General features: G+C 37.1%; 1 protein-coding gene across 3 annotated transcripts in view; it reads right to left on the reverse strand.

The window, feature by feature from the left end:
• Positions 1-18,514, reverse strand: part of SIPA1L1 (signal induced proliferation associated 1 like 1) — a 214,769-nt gene that overhangs the window by 44,558 nt on the left and 151,697 nt on the right. For all 3 annotated transcript variants that reach the window (XM_062630841.1, XM_062630842.1, XM_062630840.1), the window contains exons 6-10: positions 14,477-14,651; positions 7,012-7,115; positions 5,667-5,824; positions 2,222-2,798; positions 835-1,109 (exon numbers count right to left, since the gene is read on the reverse strand). In XM_062630841.1, coding sequence (XP_062486825.1) covers positions 835-1,109; positions 2,222-2,798; positions 5,667-5,824; positions 7,012-7,115; positions 14,477-14,651 — 1,289 coding nt within the window. The remainder of the gene's footprint in view (positions 1-834; positions 1,110-2,221; positions 2,799-5,666; positions 5,825-7,011; positions 7,116-14,476; positions 14,652-18,514) is intronic.

The following is an 18,514-nucleotide window of genomic DNA, read 5'->3' on the forward strand; positions in this document are numbered from 1 at the left end:
CATATAGCATTTGAAAGATATTAATATAGGATGCCAGGAACACGGGAATCAGATTCAGTGATGTGGCTGATTGCTACAAACAACTGCAGAGAGCTCAGATGGGAGCAGTAAAAGTTGTGAAAAGCTTTAGTGTGAGTTCAAGAAAAAAAATAAAATGGAGTGACTTGATGTCCAATGTCGGAAAAAAAAAAAAAAAGCACTATTGCTGCTTATTTCCCATTAGGCAACATTTTAAAGCTATAAAAGCAGTAATACAATTGACACAAGCTTCAGGCTTAACACAGATGGGAACTGAAAGAGATGCAGCAAGATCTGCTTCTAAAGAAGAACTACAATTTGCAGTGATTTCTCTGGGCAGATCCATACCTTTGATAAACTCTTACCATCTACAGCCTTACTTATTTGTGAAACTAGAACATAAATCTATTCATAGCTTTCAAGAATTATATCTGCAGACACTGCAAACTACCAACAAAAGGGAAAGGAAGGAGGGAAATGTACAATTAATTTTGATGCATCATAAACACACAACTGTCAACAAAAGGTTGATTTCCATGTGTTAAATTTCATGGAATTTAAAGGATACACGAGGTTCCTTGCACATTTTATTAAGTTGTAATATTCAGTATTCATATTCTATGGAGCACGGAGTCTGAATATGGGCAGTTTTTCCTGTCCTTCTCCTTCACCTTACAAAACTGGATGCTATATTAAAATTACACCATGAGTTCTGGAGCCTGCTTTGGGTTCTGTGGTGTTTGTCTCTATCACCCCCTTCCCTGACCCCACAAATCGAGATGTAACTTCAGACCACATGCAGCTACTACACAATACCTGCGTGGTGTGCAGTCCTCATACGGGGGGACGATGACGACCTTCACTGTGACTGATGTTCTGAGAAGATCGATCATTTGCTCGTGGCTCAGAGTGGCTACAGCCACCTTGCAAATTTCCACCAGTCGACTGCCTTGCCGCAGCCCTGCCTGCCACGCGTAGCCATAGGGCTCAACATCTGCCACAATGCCTTCATAGTTTACATGGAAACCAAGCTGACCCAGGCCATTCCTACGCAGAGTCATCTCCACTGTTTCACAGCCCTTAGTCACAAGCTATAAATTGAAATGAAGACAGAATTTAATGCATTGAGAGATCTTCAGCTCTAGTAAAGGTTTAAAGGCTCCATTTCTGTTCAATCAACCAGCTTCCCAAGACAACGTGGGGGACACGATCAAGGAATATATAGCATAGTCTTGGGTACGTAACAGCTGAAATAGGCCTTGTCACTCAAACTAGTATTTTCATTAGAGTCTGATTACCCAAGTTCTGCCTGGAAACTTTTGCTGAAACCACAGGAAGTTTAGAAGATATATGGCAGCACACAATGGAAAAAACACACGAAGCTACACAAGCATCTCTATCTTTTATGCTTTAGTAACCAAACAACCATTTTACATTTCTAGCTGTTTCAGCTAGAACTGCAACATTACCTTCAACTAGAATGTGCTGGCAGCTACTAAGCATACTGAGGTCTATGCCAACTCTTCTATGCACTCATGATCATGAATACTGCCAAGAGGAATTTAATTAGTCCTGGCTTTCTCTTTTTTTTTTGGTCATTATACAAATACAGTTGTGAAATTTTAGGAAAGACAGTGAAACATAACACATTCTTTTATAACTGAACTGGATAAAAATAAGCATAGACAGATTATTTTATAAAGAGATACCATGATTCACTGCATTTTTAGTTTATCACATGCATTCAGAGAATATCTGAATGTTGCAATATGGATTGGGACTGCACCCTGCTGCAAATATAAGTCAGTCTCAAAGATATAACAGCTTCATTTGAAACAAGATACAACATGCCTATAAAAGTGAAAGGGGAGGTAAACAAGGAAAAGAAATAAAGTGACGCTTCTGTGTTTACTGTGCGGGAGCAATTTATGCAATTGAAGGCCCTCAGTTCTGTTGTGTTTTTTTTTTATATGGAATCATTTTTGAGACACACATAACAACCAGCTGAGGTTGGCTGATATCTGATAGAAGGAGAAGCAATAACTGCATTTTGAGAAATAGAAGCAGGAAAGCCCTTACAGATTTCATGATAAACAGAACAATTTCAGGGAACCCAAGCATTACTTAAGTTGAAGCCTTTCCTGGCAGTGAGGTGAGAGAAGAAAGCAAAGAACTGGAACCAAACAAGAGAACACATTCTAACCTCCAGCCTTTTGACGATCTCTTTGATATCATCAATGTTGCTGATGAAGCTCTCCAAAGAAACACATTCGCCCCTCTCATAGAATATTTTGATGTTTGTGTCCGTTGAAGTCCACCCTATCACATCTCGACAGGAGCAGTTGAACACCACGCTTTTCGTGTCCTGTTCAATGAGGACTACAAACTCATTAGAGATGCCTAGGAGACAGTCTATTTCCATACCCTTGCTGTAGTCTTTTGCATGGACACTCCATACAATAGCACCAGAACTATAGATCTCTGCTCCTGGGTAAGGCTTGGACTTTTCTTTCTTTTTTGAAGCAAGCGAGATGAAGGGGAACTTGCCAGAAGGGTCAATAGGTGTGTTCGTGACATTCTTCTCTGCCAAGTCTTTCAAGTACTCTTGACGGGTCCTGGTGGCCATCGCACGAAACTTCTCTGATTTATGAGCAGCATTTTCTGCATTAATGACTTTGGCTAGTAAGAAGTCCCTGAACACATTTGATTTAGGAAAAGTGACACCTTTCGGAATAGGTGGACCAAAGGATGGTACATCTCTGGATCTTGTCACAGCAACACTAAAAGAAAAAAAATAACAAGGAAGAAGCAGAGACTTTCACTGTATGCAAATTCAGCAGGTTCTGAATACAGAAAATACATTTCCTTTTTTCCTTAAACTCTGAATTTTTCTTTTCTCAGCAATATGTGATATTTACATTTTAATGCTGCCAGTATGGAGATGATGTCCTCCCTCTTTACTGTACAAACAGAAGGCCACTTATTTTTGCATCTAGGTATTTTTGATTCATTCTCAATACCACAGATAAAAAAAAAGCTTCAAGTCCAAAATTGTGGGTTTTTTTTTTGATAATCATTCAAGTATGGGAGTTCAGAATTTTGTTTGTTTTTACTAGAAACACAAAAATTCTAGCACTATTACAAAGGCTAGCTTATAAAATTTTGCTACCTAAAGTTGAAAGGCTCATTTGGAAGCAATGTGAAGTCTGTGACCAATAGCAGAAATATAGATAAAATAGACACATTAAAAAGATAGAGACAACACCACCTCACAAGGCCAGTTTCACTGTGAGAACTGTCTTGCCAACTGAAAGCATATATACATCACACTACTAAATATGTTTTAAATTTCTGACTGAAAACTACACCAACTAATATTGCAGGCAAGTGATAGAAGCAGAATCAAGAAATACTACAACTAAGAAATTTCTTACGAGTTTGGAGACGTATATTAGAAATAGAGGTTTTCTTTTTCAACTCTTCCTTTTACTTTCCATAAGAAGTGATGGACTGACAAACAGACTGCCTCAGGCAATGCTGACAAACTTAGCTACTCTCCCTGGTCAATTCCCTTGATACAGAATGGATGAGAGTTGTTTGGTAACACTGAAGATTCCACATCGCTCAAGATTTGCCATCAGAGTCCAGTATCAATCAGTCTGTCAGTCTGTCCCAAGAAGACACTGTAGTTCCCCAGTTTTGTGACAACAAATGCTCCAACAGTTCAGATATGATTTACCACATATCTGTAACTGCATCTGAAAAAACATAGCCAAAATCTGGCCAAAATATCATAGCAATGGAGTTTTATAAAGAAAAACGGAAGAGGACTTGAACACTAGTAATGTATGCGGTGTTTTATTTGGAAGACTGGTATTATTTTTAACTTTGCTCTAACTTATCTGAATCCTTAAACATAATTCTCCCCCCTTCTACACCTTCCCAAACTGCTAACTGCAGAAATACTCGTGAAGATTGGAGGAAACACACAGGAACACCAAAAATAAAAATTAAGTCACCCAATTTTTAACCATATCGCCTGGGTGGCAGGTGGCAGAGTGTTTTACTTGCTTTGGATTTGTTGTTTTTTTTTTTTTTTTATTTTTAATATGTTTTCTGGCAACTGGTATTCAAAGATGTCATACTTCCTTCAAATGTATGCTAATGTATCTAAAAGTACACAATGGGGGGTGCTCATGATGCATAGCCATGATCTGACTCTTGATCATCTTCAGTAGTCATAAAGGAAGTGCTATTAAGAGACAGAAGCCTACGCATTAAAGCAAAATTACTGAATGTAATGAAAAACTACCAGTGACATTTTGTTTAATTAGGTTTTCATTATCATGATCACGGCGGTAAGAATTTAAGTTGTAACAACTGCTAGTGAAGTTTTGAAACGTGAACAATGCTGACAGAGAAGCCAGACCTTTGAAATATTGTTTATCTTAGTTGGGAGGAAGAATCACTGGCCAAGACAGTGCTTGATTTTATTCTTTTTATGTAGTTTTTAATATAAAATCCAGTACATTTTTTTTGCAACAAGGCTTCCTGTTTTGTCTAGAATTATGAATCTATGAAACTGTTCCAAATAATTCAGTTAAAAAAGAGGTCAAACTTAGTTTGAAAAGTTTCCTAGAAAAACTTTTTATAATGGAGTTCTACAAATTTAAATCAAGTCTCTGCACTAAGAGGACAAAAAAAGAAAAAAAACCTGAAACATATGTCTAAAATTTTAAGAACAAGGTATGCCCACATAAATTATGTAGCTGATAAATTTGTCAATAAGCTGCCTTAAAATATCAACATGAATGTGCCTACTCCAGCAGAGTTTAACATATGTACAAACATCAGCATCAGTTCCACAAGTTCTGTATGAGCTTTACCAAAAGCTTATGGAGAGTGAAAAGCCTTTAAATCTTACTATAACTACTTTAAAAGAATGAGTAGACCATCTCAGATACTGCAGTCTTACCTCTTCCTCTCAATAAGCAGCTGACTGAATGATACGCTTAGGTGAACATTTGTATTTCAGTAAAGACTAGTTAATTCTAAGGCTACTTCATGCAAGCCTTTATTATATGTTACTAGCAATTAGCATTTTCTATTTTAATAATACTAAGTTTAAGGTCACACTAAGTGCCTTTTTTTTTCTGTATAATGCTCTGGAATTTCTTTGTCAGACTGAAGTAAGAAATGAAGAAGCTCAGACAAAACATTTCAGAGAGCTTAGCTTTGTTCTGAAAGGTTAGTCATACTTTTTCACTGTCTTAATTTCAAAAAACAGAATGTAAACTCCTGCATAAATTATCAGAACAAAAAGTGAATTCATAAGAATCAGTACAGAAATACTCTTCTAGCACATTCTTAATGAAGAAGATAAAAAGGAAGTGAGAACAAATTTGAAAATAATTCACAAATTTTTTATATATGCATACATACATACATATATACACACATAGTGTGTGTATACTTATATGCTAAAAGCATCTATTTCCTTTTAGAAAGTGTTCTAAATTCACACGAACAACAATCCAATCCCTTGACCCCTACCTTTCATTAAGTTTCTCTGCTGAGAATTTAAAAGAGGACTGACACCTCCCTTCACACTCAAATTCCATGTTTTCATTGAAACTAGCAATAGCTACCTGTAACAAACGCTGTCAGTACAGGGACCGTGCACTCTTACAATGACAAAGACATGCTGGAAGTGAGATCGAATGTTCTTTGGGCTGAATGGTTGTGCTCCAGGCTCCTGGAAAACTATTGTCACAATATCATTTCCAATATGTCGTTTTCTTAGAAGCTTTAACAAAAAAAGATGCATATGTTAAAACGCAGCCGTTTCACAATTTTCAATTATTTATGTCTCATTATTATAGATAATGTTTTTTTTATTCCAAATGAAAGCTGAAACATGAAACAGTTGAGGATATGACAAGTACCAGAATTTTAGTTATTAACCTAATAAATTTCAGTTAAAAAAAAATAATAATGACATGGGCATTTTCGTAACAATTTAATTTCTACATGTAATATTCAGTAAGATTGTTTGGGAAATTTTAAAGCTAAGCAAAAAGGAAAAACAACAATAAAACCTGCTAGAATCAGTGTAAATCGGTGATACATGGAAGGTGGAAGACATTCCCCACTTTACATATTTCTACAAGCCAGAAGCAGGTTCTATTTCAAGTTGAAAATAGTAGTCACTATTCTTAAGACACGTTATAATAATTTTCTGACAGGACTATTTCAGTAAATCCAAAACTATAGGGGAAGAGAAAGTAGATGAAAGAAATATTTACTGTACAAAAGAAAGCTGGAAAGGATGCTGTGTTACCTTTTATTGTCAAAGGATATTTCTATTTTACTTGCAGAAACACAAAATAATATTGATTCTAGCATAAAATGCATGCATCTCATACGCAACAAGATGGACTAATATTTAACAAGATCAGGTACTTCAGAGTGCCAAAGTAGGTTAGCCTACGTGTCTCTTCGCTATAATAGAAAAATATTAAAACAAAAAAAAAAAGGTATTTTGTCTCATGCCTTCCTGTGTAATATGCTGGACAAACTGATTCTGTGCATATTAAAGCTCCTAAATGCAATCCTTAAAGTTCAATGCGTTTTGCTAAGGAAGGTTAAAAATCACGTCAAGTACACTATGTTCCTTTTGACATAAGGCATGAACTCTTCTTTACCTAACAGAGATGTGCTACTGACATTATTGTATATTTACGTACAAGTTTCAGTAAATAATGCGTAATTAAATAGAAAACAGTCTTGGAGAAAAATCTACCAATGATGTACCTACAATGATCTGCTTTGCTCATCTTCCCAACACAGAGATGGCCAGTTTTAATTTGATACTTTTGATTCTTTGAGGGTTTTCTTTGCTAGTAATAAACGAAAGTTGTCAATAGTGTTCAATAGCTTAGCTACTCTGAGATGGAAGAAAAGTTAATTTTAATTAGGCATGGTCTATTTTACCTGTTGCTTGTTGTTTGGAGTATATGGCAACATAGTTGAAACGTGGAACATGATTTCATAGTCCTTGTATGTTGTATATAGAGAGTGAGTACCCGTTGAATCAGCTGCAGTTAAAGAAAAAAGAATAAAAACATTATTTTAAAATGTTTAAGAACAAAGTTTTCTTATTTTCAAAGAAAATCATCAGGCAAGGCAAGAATTATTACTTCCTTGATCGCAGCTGAAACGTCAGCAAGTAAAAACTTAGCCAGAGTTTATTCACCTGCCACAGAAAACGACACATATAGATGGCAAGTATCATTTTGTATACTTTTCCCAATTAAGAACTTGTTAGGAATAGGAATTTACCAGAAAACATTTTAAAACAGCCTATTTAAGAATGAAAAGTGGTAACAAAGTCTGAAATAATTTTCAGACACCACCCACTATCTCAGGCTAACCAGAACAAAACTGAACTGTAAGGAATGTGAAAAGGGCTTCAGAAGGAAAGGTAGATACTGCAAATGAATACCACAATCTCATGCATAATTAAAAATCAATGGACATATAACCCACAATATATGAAAGAAAAGAATGGGTTCTTTTAAACTGAAGTATCAGGACTCTAAATGAACTGTAATGAAGTCAGAGAAAACTTTCACTAAAACAGGTGCTTTGTGGATAGAAACAGTCAAAAACCCAAACAGGATGCTAGCGTGCTGACAATACAGCTGATGATGGAAAAAGCCCACAGGAATACATTATGATGCTGGTATATTAATCAAAGGTAGTCTCACCTGTTTTGGTTCTGGCCACCCTGTTTTAAAAGATACAGAAGAAAGAGAAGGGATCCAGAAAAGGGCCACAAAAACCAATTATATATGGATAAAGAAACTTCCATGTGGAGAAAAGGTGATAAAAACTGGGATTATGAAGTTCAGAAAGAAAAAAAGAAGAGGCGATATTATTAGAGTTTACAAAGTGTTAGTTTTAGGCCACACTTTATTACAGACAAATTGGGAACTTCTGTTTTTACTTTTTCTTTCTCTCAAAAATAAGACCTTGAAAAATGTTCCATGAATTTAAGTAGTAACACATTTAAAGCTGAAACAGTGAACGTGTTCCATTATATTTAACTTCTGTCCACTGTGCAAAAAGCCCGTTTTCAAACAATTTTTAAAAATAACTAGATTTATATATGGAGAAAGCACCCTGGTTATTTGAAATTATAGAAACACGCTACTATATTATATAATCTCAGCTATTTATAGCAAAGTATTTTTAAAAGCTGTTAAATACTACACCTTGGCATTTTTTATTAGCAGAGAGATCATGTTACTATGGTGATAATAGCTCTTAGAATGCTGAGGCATTTACAGTAAAATAAATATACAGTTTATTTACTCAGATTTTGGGTATAAGCTTTAGCAAGAAGTTTCACTTTTCTGTCAAATAAAATAGGAGTAATTTTGCTGTAAGTGAAAAGCCACAACATCCTCAATAAAATGGAGGGTCTTCTAGAGTCTACCTGCACAGAAATTTTGCAACTCCAAATTATCTATAGAGAAAAAGGGGGGGGAGAAAAAAAAAAAATCCTGGAATCTTATTTGAAAAAACAAAACAAAACAAAAAAAAACCAACCAACCACAAACCCCACATAGTTCACGTTTCAATAAGATTGGGATCCCTTTGCCCCAACTCAAAGTTGCCATTATGAAAATCTAGCTAACTGCTAAATATTTTCTTTTTAATGCCAATTACAGCAAAGGGACAGCTGAAAGGGAGTATTTTCATTTTACACTCAGTTCACAGCAGCCTCTATCCTCTGCCTGAATACTACAGTGCACACTGAAGGAGACAGATGCACCTGAAAGTCACCTAAACATCAGCATAAGACCTTACTGGCTTTTGCCCAACCACAAATATGCTGACTTGTGCATCGCCTTTCATAATTAGAGCACTCAAAAAATATAACAAAGAACTGGGTTGAGGCAGCTGGTGTGAAAAGAAAGGGAAGTGGGTAAGAGAGATGAGGAAGGGGCCCAAAAGGGGTTGAGGTGAAGAAGAAAATAATAAAGCAAATCTGACAATATATATGGTACACCACCTATGCATTTAAGACAAGCTTTCAATGTTCCTGGATGGACTTCAGTTTCAGGCAGAAGAGGGTTCTCAGAACAGCATTGGTTCTGCAAACTAAGCAATAATGCTACAATGAAAATGATTTAATGATTCATAGAATCATAGAATTGTTAGGGTTGGAAAGGACCTTAAGATCATCTAGTTCCAACCCCCCTGCCATGGGCAGGGACACCTTACGCTAAATCATATCACCCAAGGCCTCGTCCAACATGGCCTTGAACACTGCCAGGGATGGAGCATTCACAACCTCCCTGGGCAACCCATTCCAGTGCCTCACCACCCTAACAGGAAAGAATTTCCTTCTTATATCCAAGTACTTCACAGCTGAAATCCCTGTTATTCAAATCCAGCTACAGAAGTCTATATCCACTAGAGACTGTGCATCTTTCTCATAATTCAGATTTCTTCTTCCTTACAAATCTAGAATACTTCTTCTGATGTATACCACAGTAATTACAGGTCTAGCATTATGTCAAATCACTGCCATTGCAGTAATATCCAAGACTGCACGCTGGCATAGTATCCATTATTTCAAGGTCAGAAGCGGAAGCCAGCACTGCAATATACTTTGATCTCCTTGCATTTAACAGAGGCCCAAAGGATCTAGAAATTCATTAGCACCTTTTTATACTGAAGACATCCCCTCCTGCTCTCAGTTTATGGCATACCTATTGATGCTGCCTTCACAGTCTCGTCCCATTGCTGGATTTGGTTACTTAGCTGATCTTTTCCTTCCACCATTATTCAGTTTTAAAAATCCACCTTATTCTCCTGTCTTTCCAATGTTTCTCAGTTATCTTCACAAGGACTGTCTTAACAGTTTCCTGTTTAAGTGTTTTTTCCAAAACCAGCAGTGCTCAGGACTGTGACTGACACCAGCAGCATATTGTTGATATTCACTTCACTGAAGCCACAGGGCGTTATCAGCCTGCTCCTACAGCAGGTCTTAAAAACTTTGCACTAGAAAACTGTGTAAAAAAGAGTACAAGTAGGAAATCTAACCTATTGTTTCAAAGAACTTGCAAGGAACTGCAGGAAAACAAATAATAAAAGATACTGATGAGGCAGGAGAAGGAACAGCCATTGCTACAAGCTGGAGCAGTGCTCACAATTAAAGGCTCAGACCCAAGACGTTTCAGAGCTTAATGTTCCCCATTTATCTCTGCTGTTAAAAAGTCCTGCTTTATTTCTAGTTTCTCCTAGTTACTGGCCTGTCAAAGCAGTTCTCATTTCTGTTATATATGAGGATTACATCAAGCACTCACATTCAACTTATGTAATTTCCAAGCCATTTTTAGACACTACCCTTTATTTTGTATCATACAAAAGTATATGTACAACGTAAACAAAGAAATGCAGATGGACTTCCACACACCCCCATTTAAGTTTCTTAAGCAGTCAAGGGCCCTCTGACCTCCTTTGGCTATACGTCTTCCTCCCAGTGAATTTCTTAGACCCAGCAGTAAATTCTTCCACCCAGTTGGAAAGATGTCAAGTAGTACAAATTAAGAAATTACTCTTATTAATCTGTATTATTTCATTAGAAACATTGGGACTTACTGAAAACCCCTAACAGAAACGTCAATTTGGAGTCCACTAATTCCTTAGATTTTAATCTTTAGTATCTTCGGTGCTGCACTTATATTCTTCTTCTCATGTCTTAACCAGAAAGTCACACAGTATAAACATCTAATAAATAAGCCTACTATTATTAGCCACCTTTATAATCTCATCAAATAGATAATTCAAACTCCTACAACTCACATTAATTAAATCTTCATTTCCTGCACCACTCTGCTGGACACACACACCAGACTACCAGGCCTAGCATTATCTAGCTGGTCCAATTTACCAATTGAAAATATTGAGAAATAAGACTAAGTGAGGGGGAGGGAAATAAAGTATGTATTACAACTAGGAAATAAAGTAAAGTAACTGAAGTTATAATTTGAAAGATTGCTATGATGTTTATTACTTTAAAGTGATACCCATAAACTTCCTAGCAACCATGGGATACATGACATTTTCAAGCTCTATTTCCAATCCAAAGTCTGCAGGCTGCCAGGAGATACCATTTCCCCTCTGGTAAATCCAGAAATATACAAACAAAACTTTAAAAGTAGCAGCTCTTTCACAGTGGCACTGGCAGAGATCCAAAGCTAAAGCCCTTGAAGAATCCAATATACTTAAATAGGCTTTCAGTTAACAGGATGCATGAGATCCCTCCTTTTAAGAATTGTCTCTTACAGATACTTACCAATTAGGCCCCTAATTCTAAAAATTACCAAGCATAACAACTGTTCTGAAAGTGACTTTTGCTGGAACAATTTTACTTTTCTGAATTTGCATAAATAAAAAACATCTTGTGAAAATTTGCAGACTAGATACATAAATCAGCTTCCCCACACAATAAGAAAATCTTTCATTGTGCCTTATACCAACCATCTGCTTTTCATAGGTTGCAAAGTATTTTCAAAGGCATAGGAACTAGCAAAGTAGCCTACACAGCTCTGACCTTTCTCACAAGTTAATGAACAGACATTTTTTTTCTAAGAGCATCTTTGCCATTAACTGTGCTGACATTGAACAGAATTTTTATGCAGGAAAATTTCCTGAGCAGTAACTATTTTATTACAGAGATCTCTAGCAACAGAAGAGCACAGAGCTGGAAAAGGGAAAAGCTTGCTTCCTAGCTGCAGATCTAGCTGTTTCAACAAAACCCCATAAACCTAAGTCACAGTAAGGACCACAGCCATATCCTCTGCAGGCCTTTCTGTGTTTCTGCCAAGGGAGAAAGGACTGATTACTTAAGTGTATTGCCCACAGAATCATAGAACAGCTAGAATTGGAAAGGACCTTAAGATCACATAGTTCCAACCTCCCTGCCACCTACTCTGCTGTTCAAATACTCCCCATGAGATGCAGCTGTTGCTACCATCTCTGGTCTTTAGCCATTTGCCTACTACAAGGTGACGCCCCCCACTTTTCCTATGCAGAATATGCAATAAGGGTTTCTGAATGTAGCTATCCGAAGAGCTTAGTGCTGGGCCCCCTTTGCACACTGGCACAAAGAAAAACAGCACCACCAAGATTAACTGCACGAGTTTCTTGCCATTGTTCACATTTGCTGCTGTCTAAACTTCCTTGCTAAAAACTCATGTATGCATGTTTCCTTGGTAAGCCTGCAGACAACATAACCTGAAAGATTTCAGATAACTTAGAAGTTCCTAAGCAGTTCTAGCTGATGAGGTCCCATGTATGTGAGTGTGTATGTTTCTTTCTGACTGAAAGAAAATGTAGAAAACCCTTCATGAAAGCAGCAGTTCCACTCAGAGCATCCCCTTTTCTCTCCAATCACAGTGAAGTGTTCAAGTAAAGCCTATCTGTATTTTTAGATATAGAGCTGGTAGGTCTACTGGGCAACATGAAGAAGACATTGTCAGCTCTCAATACCATGTAGAAAACATTTGTTACAAGACCACCACTCTTAAAACCATGGGAGATTCAGTCAAATAGAAGTTTACACACCTATCCATTCAACAGGCACTATATTGTAGTACATAAGACCAAACCCGACAATTTCTTTTTCCAAATGTAAGTGGAAAATTCTGCTGTTTAGAAGAAAATTTCCAACAAGTACTTTAGACACAGTTACAGCTTTCATGGGTATATCCGAACAGATGAATCAACTCTTAATCATACAGTATTTACATGTACTAGAAAACTGTGCAGACTGATAGCAAAAAAGGCTTGTTTTTTTCTCAGATGCCTTAACCAGAAATGAGGGGAGAGAAGATTTTACTTTATCTACTGAAAGTAATAAAGGTCACAATATAAAGCCAAAAGCTATGAAATGATAAATATTTTCTGCTTTCCATAAACTTTTGATTATTGACCTAGCTTATTTTCATAACTGATAAAATAACACTTGGGGGCTTCAGGAAAGAAAAACCCACACAATATATTTCCAGTAAAGGCAAAAAAATGTTACAGCAAACTGCCTGGATCTCATCTGGAACTGTGTATATAATCCTAGCCACTAAAATGGAAAAGACTGAATTCAAACTTGGATGAGTGCAGAGGAAAGCTACCAAGTAATACAGCATATGTGTGTGTGAACAGCAGAGAAATCCATGCCTCATACCATGAAGAGAGACTTGGCTTATTAAGGATAACAGCACAAAAGTATAGAGGATACACAACTGCAACATGTAAATGCTCTCAAGGGAGTAAATACAACAGAGGGAATATAAGTATTGTAACTAAAGGAAACCAGGCTCAGTGGCAAATGTGGGAGAAATGGCTATTAAGTTAGGTTAAAAACAACAGGAAGTTTTATAACCCTCTGATGATTAGGGAGATCAAGAACAGTCCAAGGAGATGGTAACGTGATCCCTGTAAGAATGAGGGCCACAAAGTGGAACAGTGGAGCAGTAAAGCAGAGCAAATTACTCTATTCACGATAGGAGACCCATGACAAGAGCACAGTTTTTGCTGCACAGAGCTGATGAAAGCTTTTCAGCTTTTATGAATCAGCTCCTTATTGAATTTCCTTTGCTGCAAGTGAGCAAAATAGCAAAGATTTCCATAGTAACTGGTTACTTTTAATACTCAGAGAAAAAGAGGACAGGTCAAAATTTCGCTGTGTATTTTAAATTATTTACAAATTGAATATAGCACATGCTAGCTGATAAACAGGTATTTCACAAGCTTGATTCCAAAAGCAGGGAGTTTCTTTTATAGATACTGTCAAAGATTATCTTTTCACTGCAATATTGTTTGCAGTTAAATCTGATAACTGCCAATTCCAGATTAATTTCCATAACTCAAAAGAAAAATCATAAAGGGAGGAAAATATTGGATAGCACGAGTAAGACGAAACTGCTTAGAAGGAAAACTACATGCAACAGACACAGCAGAAAAGCAATGGATCAGCTTGTCAAGGGCATTACACAGATGGGTTCTCAAAACTTTTTTTAGTGACAGACAATTAGCATATCATTAAAAAAACTATGACCTACCAACTGTATCGATTACTTGGTAGGCAACACACTGATGACGGGTTTGCAATGCCAATAATGGTTCCATATTTACTGGTTTATTGTTGCAGCTTTAGTGATAGCTTCATACCAAATTAGCACAAAAATCCAATAATGATTGGAGTTGAAAGACCATATGGGTATGGATAAAATTACATACTTGCTCCGCTTTCACTTCTAATATTGAGCAACTATCTTCCTTTGGCAAAGAGGTTATCTTTAAGAACTCTATTAAACATCACTTTGTGATCATATGATGTATTTTGTTCACTTAAGGGTGAAAAAAATAAATGAAAAAGCCTTACTCTTTGTATCCAGCTGAGCACGATACTTTTCAAATCCCTTGAGTCGAACTCGTTCTCCCAAAAGCTGAAGAAACTCTTCAAAGGCTGGACCTGCTGATTCATTATTATACATTTCCTCTTCAGTGCTCTGCCCAGCTTTGCAGTACATGATACCCACTTTAAGTTGGTAACTTAACTGCAACGGGAAAAAGATTAAAATCTCACATGTATACCAAGTGATGCAGCAACTTACTTACTGAACTCACTTAACATATTTTAATAAACCCATAATACACAAAGAAAAAAATACCTTATTATCAGTCTAATTTCAAATGTTAGTCTAGCTCCTCACTGTTTTCCACTATAATTGCCTTGATGATGGCATATTTCATCTGAAGATGTCAAAATGCTTTCTCAAGCAAAATAAACATTAACATTTCTTTTATTCAGGAGAAAAAACACTGCAGCTTGCAAATGGTGAATGTCTTACATTGAGTCACATGGAAAGTGTTGGCTGAGAAATGCCAGGAACTTAACTCTCAGGCTGGTACCATGGTTACTATCCCATGCTAATCCTTCCACGCAGAAGGGTACGGCACAGCATGTGCTCATTTCGATAATGAGTGACAAAATGAACATTTCCTCACTTCAAGAGAAGATAAATATTTTTTCTCATATTAGTGCATTCACCTATTAGGAATTTTGAACAAATCCATGGCATTCAGTTGGCCTTCTCTGACTTAAATTCAGTAATAAAAAATAGCTACATTGAGAAATGCTGCTAATTCTTTAAAGATACTATTTACTGGCATAGACAAACATATTTGTGCTTTTTATGTCTATTTTCCCTCTAATTTGGTGCCTGATGTTCCTAATACAGCAGAAACTGAGGATCTGAATAAAGTAATTTTTCACCCAACCATAACTGTGATCCTTCAAAGCAAACTGCTCCCACCCATTCCAAATTGATGCACACATAAGAACCACTACATCTGTGCCTTTTATGTGCGGACTACATAAACAGAAGTTACAGAATAGAAGCAAGCAGCACCCATAGCCACTTACTGCCATCTCCAAAACCAATGTCACAGGCAGGAACTCTGACTAGGAGATCACAAAGGAGAGCCATGGAGTAATTCATCAAGTAAAAATGCATACTTATTGCAAGGTAAATAATCTTTCCTCCCACACAGGAATTTCTGCAGACGCTCCATTTTAAATAAATACCAAGCATATCTGCCAGAGCAAAATCACAAGAAAGACTATGAAAACTTGCATGGAATTTACAAGTCTGGGCTACAGGTTAGTGGGAACTGAAAACAGTGATTTGCAAGGGCACTGGAAGCAAAGTCATATGAATACATTGTGATTTGCTCTCAAAGCTTTTGTCACAGGTCATGAGACAGAAGATTCTGAAACTTGCAGGAAGATGTGGACACAGCCTGGAATTCATTACTTTTAACATATTTACAGTGCCATAATTTCAGAGCCATCAGAAGTGGTCCTACCCTGCCTTTAATTAAAGTTAATTTTAAAATTAGACTCAAGATTGCAACTTCACTGCATTCTTCTTTTACTACAAAGGATGCATGATGACGGGGTAAAGTATTAGCAGGAAAACAAGGAGGGGAAAAAAGAAGGGTAAATATCAGCTTGGCATGATTACTCCTGTTAAAGCCAAGCACATGTAACGAGTCACAGTTCTAGGCTGTTTCTCTCCCCCCTACCCCCGCCTTCAGAATGTTCCCTTACTTTATCATTTGACACAATGATTACCTGACTTACACCTTCTAAATATGTCCAAACATCTCACAATAAAATGTGAGTACAGCATAGAATTACAGAATGGTTTAGTTTGGAAATGACCTGAAAACTCATCTAGCTCCATCCCCTGCCATGGCAGGGACACCTTCCACTAGACCAGGTTGCTCCAAGCCTGGCCTTGAACACTGCCAGGGATGGGGCAGCCACAGCTTCTCTGGGTACCCTGTGCCAGGGCCTCAGCACCCTCACAGGGAAGAGCTTCTTCCTAATACCTAACATAAATCTACCCTCTTTCACTTTAAAGCCATTGCCCTTCATTCTATAACTATACTCCTGATAAAGAATCCTTCTGTATCTTTCCTGTAGGCCCCTTTTAGGTTCTGGAAGACGCTCCAAGGTCTCCCTGGAGCTTCTCTTCTCCAGGCTGAACCACCCCAATTCCTAGCACATGCTTAAATCAATCCATTTCCTACGAAGGAAACATTCATAGGCCAACTTGCAGAATCACAACTAGAAGGGGAAAGAGGGTGGGAGGAATCAATTTTGTGCCTTGAAGTAATGTTTCTATTTCCTTTTCTCCCATTGTTAATTGTTTGAAATGCTTTCTGTGTAAATATAAAGGAAAAATGCTCTTTTCAGCATTCATCACCAAAAACACTGACCTTTAAGAATGAAACTATGTATTTTGGACACTGAAGTATTAGGGCTTGAACAAAAAATATTTATTACAAAAACAAGTACTGAGCACATGCAAATTAATGCTACAATTTATTATTATGATTATTTACTTCAACTCTCCAGTCACTAAAAAAAAAAAAACACTATAAAAATTCAAAACAACCATCAGCGTGCACAATGCTAAATCCAGAGATAAATGAATGCGGGGTTTTTTAGTGAAACATTCTGCATGATGACTGTTTTCTCAGGAATCACAGAAGCTAGATGAGGTTTGCAGGCACATCTATCATCTCTTTTTAGCTAGCAAACAACACTATCCCACTCATTGAGAGCTTATTGCCTCACAGAAGCCAAACTTAGTGCCTTTGCTGACAGAGCTATGTACTCACAGAGCCTGGACCAGCTACTGCTGACACACAGGGAAGAGAGAGGAAAGGTGATGAGAGGTGGCCCTGCTGCTGCTTCTGTCAGAACAGCCGTCATCAGTTTCGTATCAGCAGTAGCAGGTCCTGTCCTGGACCATTCTGGAAATGTTTGTTGCTCAGATATGCTCCTTGTCAACTCCCATGGAAATACAACGGATGGAAGTGTTTCATGGGACCACAATGCCTTAGCTGCACTGCTAATTTTATTTAAACAAGTTAGGGCCAATACAACTATTCTTACCAAGTACACGTATACTATTTACACTTCAATTTCAGGTCAAGGAGTTGCTTTAAGAGCATAAACATAAATGTGATCCATAGTTTCTAAGAGCAACCAAACAACTGTCCTTTATTGGTTCGAAAACGTCACAGCCTAAGAAACTAAATAAGGACTATGTAAGGAACAGGATATGCCTTTTAGCTGTGTTTTATTTCCTGAACTATAGGAAAAAAGGATTGTCATAAGGACAACACATGCTCATTTACTGAATCAAGAAAAGCAGATCCAGGGGAAGAAAGGCATGCAGTCCCCAGTACTACACCTTCTTCTGATAAATCTAGGATCCTCAGAAGTACATTAACTCCAAGGAAAAGCTAAAAAAGGAGCTGAAGGACAAAATGTGCTGTGGTAGAACTCCTAAAGTAGCAGCTTCATTTTAATAATCTAAAGGTATTTACATATTTATGTGGGAAAAGTGCACTTCAAGTATTTGTCAAGCACCCAGAGAAAGCGGAAAGCTCATCCTGGATTTGACCAGTCAGCAAGTTTCTATTATAAATGAGGTTTTATATTAAAAGCCAAGTGACATCTCGTAGTATTTCTGTGAATGAGGAACTGCAATAAGGATAAACTTCTACTGGTATAAAACAGTAATTGCTGTGATATTAAAATTTTTAAATCATATTTGGAAGCAAACCTAAAGTTACCATGAACTGTGCATTCAATGCAAAGATTAGTAGATGGTAATTAGCCAGGAAGCTAGCACAGCCCTATGGAATGATTGGATTGCTTTTTAACAGAACCATTTAAATGACTGCATTTTAATAAAGCAAATAAAAGAACAGCTAGGTGACAAGCAATGTGGGCCACACTCACAGAACAGCAGATGTTACCATTACTCCAGCAATCTAAGGGGAAGTAAGGAGCATGTAATTTATGTACATCACCAGTGCAAAACTGGGACAAGAAAAA

The sequence above is a fragment of the Pezoporus occidentalis genome, unplaced genomic scaffold (assembly GCF_034315485.1).
Source record: "Pezoporus occidentalis ecotype Australia unplaced genomic scaffold, CSIRO_AGI_Poc_V1 ctg36, whole genome shotgun sequence".
Classification (NCBI taxonomy): Eukaryota; Metazoa; Chordata; class Aves; order Psittaciformes; family Psittacidae; genus Pezoporus; species Pezoporus occidentalis.